At 40.1% G+C, this 10,812-nt stretch overlaps 1 protein-coding gene across 3 annotated transcripts in view; it reads right to left on the bottom strand.

The window, feature by feature from the left end:
- Positions 1-50: 50 nt before the first annotated feature.
- The window catches only part of inpp5b (inositol polyphosphate-5-phosphatase B), a 29,539-nt gene continuing 18,777 nt past the window's right edge, over positions 51-10,812 (bottom strand). For all 3 annotated transcript variants that reach the window (XM_074653114.1, XM_074653115.1, XM_074653116.1), the window contains 13 exons: positions 10,434-10,550; positions 8,742-8,929; positions 8,335-8,446; positions 8,121-8,230; positions 6,665-6,800; positions 6,264-6,374; positions 5,848-6,013; positions 3,859-4,094; positions 3,581-3,688; positions 1,631-1,715; positions 1,170-1,297; positions 952-1,063; positions 51-522 (listed from right to left, as the gene is read on the bottom strand). In XM_074653114.1, coding sequence (XP_074509215.1) covers positions 413-522; positions 952-1,063; positions 1,170-1,297; positions 1,631-1,715; positions 3,581-3,688; positions 3,859-4,094; positions 5,848-6,013; positions 6,264-6,374; positions 6,665-6,800; positions 8,121-8,230; positions 8,335-8,446; positions 8,742-8,929; positions 10,434-10,550 — 1,719 coding nt within the window. In that variant the 3' untranslated portion in view covers positions 51-412. The remainder of the gene's footprint in view (positions 523-951; positions 1,064-1,169; positions 1,298-1,630; positions 1,716-3,580; positions 3,689-3,858; positions 4,095-5,847; positions 6,014-6,263; positions 6,375-6,664; positions 6,801-8,120; positions 8,231-8,334; positions 8,447-8,741; positions 8,930-10,433; positions 10,551-10,812) is intronic.

The raw sequence follows: 10,812 nt of genomic DNA, 5'->3' as shown, positions 1-10,812 counted from the left end.
AAAATAATTTAATTTCTTTGTTGATTGGTAAAAAATCACCACTGACACACTTTGCTTCCAACATTTTTATATATATATAAAAACAATATGCTGTTGAGATCAGAAACATTAAAATACAAATTATTTTTTTCTTTTTAAATAAAATATACATACATTAAAAATTGTTAGGTCTCTACAGATGCTCCATGATATACAATAAACTCTGTATCAACAGATCACCACATTGCTGTGTGTGTGTGAAACATGTAATATCAAATAAGATCTGTCACTTGCAATTATACTACATATCTAAACAAAGAGCCAATCTAAGAATATAAGAAATCATTATAGTTTATTTCAAATACTGGGACTGTACAGGGTTTTAGTGTTCAGCTTCAGCATGATGGACAAGAGGGAGGGAGACGTCCTCCGTCTAGGAGGAGCCTTGGGACAGGAAGTGCTGAAAGAACTCCTGAGTTTTCCTCTTTTCTAGAAGATCCTGCTTCGTAGGTGACTTCAGGAGCAAGGAGGCAAAAATGGTGGCTATGCAAAGAGAGAAAGTTAATTATTTATATTGCATGGTATAACAAAGGGTTGTAATGTTATATCTTTATTAGCAGGGTTTCCAGAGAAGATGAGAAGAAATTATTTTTTGTTTTTTAAAGTAATTATCATTATGTACATTAGATGTCACTACAATTCCTTTTGTTGCTATAATTTAGTTCATATTCAACCATTATTTATACAGAGAGCATACATTCTCTTTTCCAAGTATTGAAGAGATAAGTGCAAAAGTCCTTGAGTCATAAACAGAATATTAAACAGGACTTTTATTCATTTTCACTTTCTATTGCTTTATTTGGTAGTTTCTCTTCACTTATTCAACAAGCTGACTAAAGCACAAAGCAGCATCTAATAATAACACATTCATGAATTAAAGAAATTGAAGTGCAACCTGCTTCCCTTTCTTACCCAAGATGTTGACATCTAATCGATTGCTAGCAGAATTCTTCATCAGCTCACGGAGGAAGGCAGCTAAATAGTTGAACACATTTTTATGGCACTGAGGTAGCATGGAAATAACCTGAAGACAGAAGACATTAACATTATATTATATAAAAGATAGAGATTAACTTTTATAATTTAACACATCTTGGAATAGATAATGGTGATCAGGCTGTCTCACTCACTTTCTCACACTGACTGGCATTGGAGCAGTTTTCTAGGCACTGCTGGTAAAAGGAGTAGGGAACCACAGGCTCTGGGAGGGCGTCTAGGAAGAGAAGCAACGCCTCTGCCACTGAGTGGTTACTGCCCGCTGCAGGTCAATACAGAGTCAAGGATATAATGCTAAATGTAGTAGTTGCAAAATAAGAATCTAATACACTAGTAATCCCCCAGATTAATTCAAAGGAACAGGTTAACCATCAGACACATCACATTTTTGTTCCATTACCTCAGTATTTCTGCATATTGCACCTAAAATTAACTGGGGGAAAGGGGAATATATATATAAAAGGTTGTTGTCAAAACAACAAAATGTATGTAAACAAATATGTATGGTCTACCCTGCGTTACTTTTCAAATATTCTATAAAGATAAACATTTTTTCCCCACTGATGGTTATGATGACAATAGTGTTGAAGGATACGAAGAGAATCTGGAATGCCAGTGTCAAGGCAATCCCTTATTTCTGCAAATTCACTCCGGAGCCCAGGTTGCTGAAATATGTCTTCCTGCAAATAGGACAGTAAATATTAAATATTTGTTTCTTTAAAAAAACACAGTTATTAATGGTGACAATGAGTTATATCACAAACAGGTTCACGTGGGCTGAATAAAATGCTTTTTTGGTTTGAGGCGTAGCGGAGTTGCAATGGATTTAATTAAAATTAAAAGCACAATCCTATGTTTAAATTATTAAAAGTAAATATTAATTTCGAGGGATGCACCGATTTATTGGCCAAACAACAGTATTGGACGATTTTCAACTCGGTGACTGCAATCATCCTATCGGCAAAAGAGATGTTTTTCACTGATGGCAGAGGCTGTGGTTTGTGTGTCGTGTTGCATTAATTTTGTGCTGAGTAAATGTTGTGTTGTTAGCTGCTGATTTAATTACATTTAATTTGTTTCACAAAATGTTTTTGTTTTTGTTGACAAATTCCTCTCATTTAGTAGGTAGTAGGTGTGTACAGGCTAAAGGGGCTTTTGGAGCAGATATTTTTCATGTGACAGAAGATATTTTAAAGCTTGTTTCATAAATTTGTACGATTTAATTTGTGCTCATTCAATATATGAATGAAGGGCTGAATGGCTTTAAGAGTGAAGACAATTCAGGTATTTTACTATTATGAAGATGGCTTTGTTTCCCTGGCACCAAAGGGGAATAAGTAACAACAAAATATACAACAACAAAACATCGGTATAGGCTATTGTCTAAATTTGTATTTCAAACATCGGTATCGGCCCATCATTTTGGAATTGGTGCATCCTTATTACTTTACTTCTCAGAATCAATCCCTTAACTCTACAAAGCTACTTGGCTTGCTGGCACCACTTAAAGGTAAAAGTCAGACAAAGACAAAGATCTGCAGATCAGTTTTTTTGTTGTTGTGGTGTTTGCTGAATATAACCAATCACAAACATGGACAAGTCTACTGTCAGCAGAGCGGCACATTTAACAAAGGAGGAGCAAACTATAATATTAGACAAATACAAACAAGTTGAAACGTTAATCCAGATTAATAATAACACGGTTGAAGCTGCCAAATGCTGGACTTCTTTGAACTTTGAACTTCTTTGTATTTGTGTGATTTTTTTATACGATCTGCCCACCGAGCTCTGATTGGTCAGTAAGCGGTGCTTTTATACGAGTTGATCTCTTATCTCTGCTCCGGAGCAGGTTAGGTGTTCAGCATCAGTTACCATGGCAATCTATTTTCATTATGTTGTTACTTTGTACACACGACATCTATTGCACATCTGTCAATCCTGGAAGTGGGATCCCTCATCTGTTGCTCTTCCTCTTTTTTTTTGTGGGGGGGTGGGGGGGGTTTCGTTATCCGATGAGAGGGTTGCACTGTAAAGGACAGAGGGTGTCGTATCCTGTACAGATTGTAAAGTCCCCTGAGGCAAATTTGTGATTTGTGGTTTTGGGCTATACAAATCAAATTGAATCTACCCCGGTAAGAAGTGAACCACCGTCGTAGGACAGAAAACCCAAGGTTAACCCTGAAGTTACCTTGTTTACCCCAAATCCTGCTTCATAGTACAGGCAACTGTAGAAGTTTTTTGGATGTGCATACCCAACACTGTTTGTCTTACGCACAACTATTGAGTCATACCACTGTCTTTGTAGACTCAAGAACATTGAAACTTTTTATTTTGCTCAATACTTGTGGCATGCAGTAACTTTCATTTATTTGTCCTTTATACAAAAGACACAAAAAGCTTGGAAGGAGGCCAAGTTATATAATTCACTTTGAGGATATGAACCTGCAAACAAGAAAACTGCCTCAAAAATACAAAATTGGATTATAGTGTTTTTTAAATTTTATTATAGCACCAAAATAGAAGCTTCAGCAACACATTTTCATACCTGTTTAAGTGCATTGCGGAACAAGTGATCCACCATCATCCAGAGTTCTTTAGGAATGTCTAGAGGCTTTTCAGTGTCTGTTGCATTCTCATCTCCAGACATCTCCGCCTGATGTTGAGGACAAATGGAGAAAAGCGAAACAGTTAAGTCAAAATGGACTTAACAGTGTTTAACTTCAAATATGAAACAGTACAAAAGAAACTACTATGCTGTGGCCTATGAGACAACAAGAGGCATTTCAAGGACACAGTCCCTGCTCTGCACATGGGAGCACTAACCACTTCACGGAGGGTTTTTTGCGGCATGTCCTGGACGGGCTCCCTCAGCTGACACAATGAACGGATGGAGGAGCCGTAGCAGCTGGGCAGGTAGTTTCCTGTCACAGAGATGAAGTAGTCCTTTCCACGCTCCAGGTGGAGCACCAGGATGTCTTCGATCTGCTCCTTGCCAGAGTTAAGTTCAGTTGCTGTTGAGCGGTTTACAAAAACCTCAAGCTCAATGTCCACAGAACCACCTAGATGTTGAGAGAGATGCACACATAAAGTGAAACTGTCATAATTCAGGAACTGATGCCTGCTGCCCAAGTGAGTTGTTATTTTGTGCTGTGGTCACTACAATCACTTACTGAGGTAGTACTGTTTGAGGATTTGTAAAGCACTAACTTTCCAAACCCCCTGACCACGGCCTTTTTGGGGCTGTGGTCAGGGGGTATTACTTTCTGAAAGTACGGGAACTTTTGTTGTGGGATTTTCAGGGATGACCATCGCTGATTGGTCAAACACACACACACACACACACACACACACACACACACACACACACAGCGCAGCGGTTTTACCTATACTCCAGTGTCAATTTAGGACCATTTTACAACGAGGGGAGAGCATTTCTCTTTGTTTGATAACATTAAAAGTAAAGTTAGGCTCTGCTGTCTGCTTCTCGACTCATTTTAAAAAAGAGAGAGAAAAAGAGAGAGATATCAGGCAAACAAGCTGAGAGGGCGAACCGCAGAAGAGAGAGAGAGACAGCACGGCGATGCTTCGAATGAGAGACCATCAAACACTCAACAGATAATTTACTTTGGAGACAGAAGCTTTTAGTTTCATTTTGCTTCTCTGTAAACTAAATACCAGGCGGCAGTAAATGTCGTCGCAGTGAGACTAAACCTCCATCCATCCATCCATCTTCAACCGCTTATCCGGGATCGGGTCGCGGGGGCAACAGCTCCAGCAGGGGACCCCAAACTTCCCTTTCCCGGGCCACATTAACCAGCTCTGACTGGGGGATCCCGAGGCGTTCCCAGGCCAGAGTAGAGATATAATCTCTCCATCTAGTCCTGGGTCTTCCCCGTGGTCTCCTCCCAGCTGGTCGTGCCTGGAACACCTCCCAAGGGAGGCGCCCAGGAGGCATCCGTGCTAGATGCCCGAACCACCTCAACTGGCTCCTTTCGACGCAAAGGAGCAAGGACTCTACTCCGAGTCCCTCACGGATGACTGAGCTTCTTACCCTATCTCTAAGGGAGACGCCAGCCACCCTCCTGAGGAAACCCATTTCGGCCGCTTGCACCCGCGACCTGGTCTCTCTCGGTCATGACCCAACCCTCATGACCATAGGTGAGAGTAGGAACGAAGATTGAACGGTAGATCGAGAGCTTTGCCTTCCGGCTCAGCTCTCTTTTCGTCACAACGGTGCGGTAAAGCGAATGCAATACCGCCCCTGCTGCTCCGATTCTCCGACCAATCTCACGTTCCATCGTCCCCTCACTCGCGAACAAGACCCCGAGATACTTAAACTCCTTCACTTGGATTTACTTTGGAGACAGAAGCTTTTAGTTTCATTTTGCTTCTCTGTAAACTAAATACCAGGCGGCAGTAAATGTCGTCGCAGTGAGACTAAACCTAAGGTTTATTATTTTTCAACATGTTTTTTAGATGAAACAGGCGGGCACACCGATCTGCAGGCTGCAGTTTGTTTACCCCATAGATATTACCCCTGCGACCACCAGCAGCCCTCGTCCCATGTCATGTTGCTTGTCAAATCTTCGCATGTCTTTAGATTGCTATGGAAACACAGACATCAGTGGGTTGAAGGAACCTTTTAGTTTCTTGAAGAGTAGTACCCGGGACTAAAATGACTAGGACCTTCTTGGTGTAAACGCAGCTATTGTGTACTTAACAATTTCTAAAACCTAAAGGCAGGCCAATGACGCTTTATCAAAATGAAATATGTGACTCGGAGATGAAACGTTGACTTTATGTGATACTCACCCTGAGCGATAAAGCCTTTAGGGGGGTTGGCTGTGAGCCAGGGCTTGCAGTACGTGGGCTCGTTCGGCTTCTGGATAAACTCAAACTGACACGGGACCTGCCCGTCATTGAAGAGGTTCAATGTCTGTGCTTGGTGCTGCATGTATTTCACATCCAGAAAGTGGAACTGAAAGAAGAGGGAAGGGTTTGTGAGGCAAGATAGAAAAATTAGACTCCATTTCATGTAAATGTATCCTTTAAATATGTGCATTAGGCTCACAGCCCGAGATCAATACACAGCTTCATTAGTGGCGGTTTACTTACTGAATTCATCAAAGGAACATAATGAGAAGGAAATTGATTGTACACGGTGTATCAGAGAGGTACTAGTGCTCTCATTTCACTGTAATAGGACTGAATGTGTTAGGGAACTTTACCTCTCGCTTGAACAAGGTTACGGACGGAATACACTCATTCTCCATTTTGTCTATATCGCGTACAATCTCTTCAAAGGTCTTCTTATAGGCCTCAGCATTTACTCTCTTGATCTGTAGGGACAGACAAGAAAGATGTAAGAGGCAAAGAAACAATGCAGCATAGACATCTGTGTTATATGACCTTTAAATAATACTGCAATATACAGTATATGTGGTATGGCAACAAAAAAAAAAGGACCCTGTTGACGTGAAGTGAACCGATAGTTATATCTTAATGCATTTTCATTGATGTATCATCTGTTCTCTCCTCCCCTACTTTTTAAAAGGTATGTACAGTATATGTTTCACTACATCTCTTTCAAACAAAATGAAACCAGTTAGAAGAAGGTTAAATTATTTACCCCAACGACAAGCAGGGAACTGACTGGTTTGTGGTCACTGGTCTTCAGAGCCATGTGACTCTGGTAATGCTGTTGCTTGATGTTCTTCCCTCTCCACAGGATGCGGTCACACCACGCAGGCACGCGGCATTTTTCACTAAATGCAGAAGAAAGAACAGATGTTAATACTCAAGTATGTTTATTACATATTTTACTGTACATACATTACATCTGTATTACAGTGTATTTGTACATACGTCAAAAAGTTAATGAGGTGAAAAAGCAAAAGATGCCACACAACACTGCTCCTGCGATTTAGGGCCACATTAACTGTAAGGCATGTTTATTGATAATGTTAATTAATGGCCTGAAAACTGGGTGGCTTTATTGATCTATTAAGGCCACCGGCGCAAAGTAAAGTATGTTGTAGTTTTCTGTTTCAATGTAAGAAGCCCTTTCTCATGTTCACCAGGTGAAACATGTAAGGAGAGCCGTTTTAACATTGCTACAGAGCAGAGTCCAATCAAAGGAATACTTCCTCCACAAAATTAATATTTGTATATCAATTACTCACCCCTTGAATTCTTGAAGCCTCCACGGCGAACGAAGAATACAAAAACGGAGAAAAGTCTTGATGAATTGAATTAAATGGGGGCTACGTTTAACAACAGCAAAACTATATCAAATCATCCGTTTACAAACCATCACACAACTCGTGAAGTATAATACCAGTCTCATTTATCCAGTCGCATGCTCACCGTTTCCACATGCATTCACACATGCATCTTCGCTAAAACCTTACTATTTAAAACACTTCTGCACAGTCTCACGCCTGCACAGGCACGCTACTCATCCGTGCAAGTCTGAAGTGTTTTAAATAGTGAGGTTTTAGCAAAGATGCATGTGTTTGGGAAGTACTGATCATACGACTGGATAAATGAGACCTGAATTATGTGGCACAAGTTGTGTGTGAGTTGATAGAGCTTTGCTTTAAACTCAGCAATTCATCAAGACTTATCTAAATGTTTTGATTCTTTGTTCCCCGCGGAGGCATGCGAGAAAAAAGTTTTCTTCAAGAATTCAAGGTAACACGGGGTGAGTAACTGATGACAAATGGTCATTTTGTGGGTGCGTTATATTTGCATTACATTACAATATCAGTTTTTCTCCCTGAACCCCATATTTCTATCATAAAGCTACTGTGATATATTCTTGTGGCAATTTTGTGAATACTCCACTAAAGTGGTTTTAAAATAGTAGAACAAAGCATACAAAGACATTGCTCTATAAATTGAGAAATGTTTGATGGTTTGTAGACTGGAAAGCTTCCACAAACATTCAGACAAGTAGTTTCAGTGTCGGAGTACTTCACATTTCAACTATCCTCACTTTAACTATGAACATAACCATATCATTGAGGAAATTACTAAAAATGTTCCATTCTGTTACTTGCAGTCAGGTCTTGGTATGAGATTACCTTGTATCCCACTTGTCAGAGCCGGTGTCATATTTGTAGGTGGGCTGGAAATCAATCCCTCCCTCTGCGAAGCCAACAAACACGGCCTCCTCATCGATCTGCCTCTTGAGCTGAGGACCATATGAAGCTGGTTAGTATCACCACTCACAAACAAGAATGATGAGAAAAGACGATTTAAATAGGCGAAAGAAGAGATGAAAGTTATTGATATCACCTGATCATAACTGTGCAGCGTCTCAAAGTCCTTATTGCTGATTAGCTCCTTCACGTTTGAGACGTCAAGTTCACTGATCCTGTAGTTGAGGTCCCCGATCCATAAAATCACACTGGTGAGGGACAGAGACACAGAGGAAGAAACATGGAGATAACTTGAATATGGAGCAAATGTTGTCACAGTTAGATATTGGATAATAATTTGCAATATGTCACGCAGCTATTACAAACGTTACATACTAATCCTAAACATAGATATCTGGATTTAAAGCAAAAAAAGGCAGCAAAAGCAGTTTTATGATCAAAGTTTTGCACGACAAATTCTTGATGTTGTGGCATAATGTTAAAAGAAACCACTTGATACATATGATGACAGTGTAACTCTATAATATTAAATTGGTTTCATACTCATGCTTCATGATAGTGAGTGGAGGCTGGGTGGGGTCAAGCTGGCGAAACAGGAGACGACTGCATATGTCCTTGTAGTCTTGATTACGTCTCTCGAATTCTTCAATGTGGGCAGCCAGGTGAGAGTTGACCACGCAGATATCAGAGTTGTGGAAGCGAAAACGGACCGACACAGCACCCTTATTTCCCTGTGAATTGAAAGAGTGATTGAAAGAGAGAGAAAGAGAAATTCAGGCAGGATAATATACTGTATGCAACACAACTAAAACTCCTGCAAAAAGATTCAGAGGAAACACAATGTGTTATGTAGTTATATATGCTCCTCTGCTTGACAGTAGTCTGATATTATGCAAACACTTTGACAATTGACGTATTTCAGATAGTTCTTGGTCATAAATCAGTCTCTCATTACTGCAGGAAAGGATGGAGAAACCTTACAAAGGCCCCCACTGGTCACCAGCCAGCCATCTGCTCTACACTGCAGGGACTGCTAAGTAAGCATGGCCACATACAAGACAAGAATAATCTATTCTGCAGCAGTGCATAAGGAGTTAAGTTGAGGCTGCTGGACATAGCACTTGATGAAGCACTAAAGTGAAGAACAGTTCAAAGGAGGAACCAGACAAGCAGTAAAACCCTTGTGCATAATATTACCTTATTCATTGCGGTTTGCCTGCAGCTGTTGTGGCAATGAAACAACACTGTCATTGTAGGAGCCTGAATGTTTGTTTTTTTCCGCTTCGTTCATTTGATAGTCTAGGGTTGATGTGTAAATCTACTGTTGATACAAACTCAACACTTGTTGTGTGGCATAACTAATGCATTTATATGATGGCAATGGAAGGGCTTTAATGTGAAGTAGGGTGTCGTGATATACCGGTATTAACGTGATATTTAAAAAAGGAAAAACTGATATAATGCTAATATTAAACATATGATAATATCGTATGAATCTCTAACCCCTGCTCTCCGCTCGTGATTTTGTTTCAGTTGACAATGACATTGTATTGACGGCAGATGATGGTCTTGTAGATTTTTTGCTTATCAGTTCATCTGGTTGCCCTTTCACTATTCATTAGTGTAATTGTTCTCTTTGTACAGTTATGGTTACAGACTCTGTCTCCTCCTCCCTACACTCGTATTTTGAGTGTAATTAATTTGCCAAAAATTAGAAAAAAAAACACACAATAAACAAAGATGAATTGGCTGATAGCATGTTTTTCAAATTTTCAATAGATATATCATTATCGTGAATTCTTTTGGCCACAATAATCGTGTAGATAAAATCTGATAACCCGACAGTCCTAATGTGAAGCCAAAGACAATACGAGGGACGTTACTTAAAGTGTATCTAAACATTGATTTTGCCATTTTTGGCACCTGATGGCTGGAAGTTGGTTTGAAACTCTGAAAGGATGAAATGCATTTTTACTACATCTCTGACGAAGCAAGATAAAGGAGAATTAATCAGAAAACAAGGACTGACGTTTGGTACGTCAGCAAAAAGAGGAAATGAATGGAGAGGAGTGACACCTTTTCTTTTATGTATCTGCCCTGTGGACATGCAAACAGCTAGCTTGAAGCATGGACTCTGATCACGGCTGCTCAGCACTGTTTATAATGTCGTAATATCTTATAATATACACAACACAAATCTACATGAGGATCCATGCATGTAAAATCAGGCCTTACCATCCTTCCCATGATGCCAGTGCCCACACTCTCAGCCTCCACATCAGAGATGAACTCTGCATGCTCCTTCTTCACATAGAAGATCAGCATGATGCCCACCAGACGCACCAACTTCACCTGTGGAAGATGAGTAGATTTACAAATGTCAAATGGGAAAAGATACACAACAATTCACAGAGTAATGTAACCTGCACATTTGCTGGATATTTTTATTTAATGGGTAGTCGGTGGAGCCACATGAAGCAGGCTCAGAAGTGCTTTCGTACAGCTTTTGCTGCTTGTATCAGCACCGTAACTGTCTTTCAACCGCAACTACTATGAACAACGACAACATTTAAAGTTGAAGACATTTAGTGTCATCCCCCGTCTTATCTCAAAG

This window comes from Sebastes fasciatus, chromosome 12 (assembly GCF_043250625.1).
Source record: "Sebastes fasciatus isolate fSebFas1 chromosome 12, fSebFas1.pri, whole genome shotgun sequence".
NCBI lineage: Eukaryota > Metazoa > Chordata > Actinopteri > Perciformes > Sebastidae > Sebastes > Sebastes fasciatus.
Note: the sequence above shows the minus strand (reverse complement) of the source record. Positions and strands in the feature narration are given on the sequence as shown.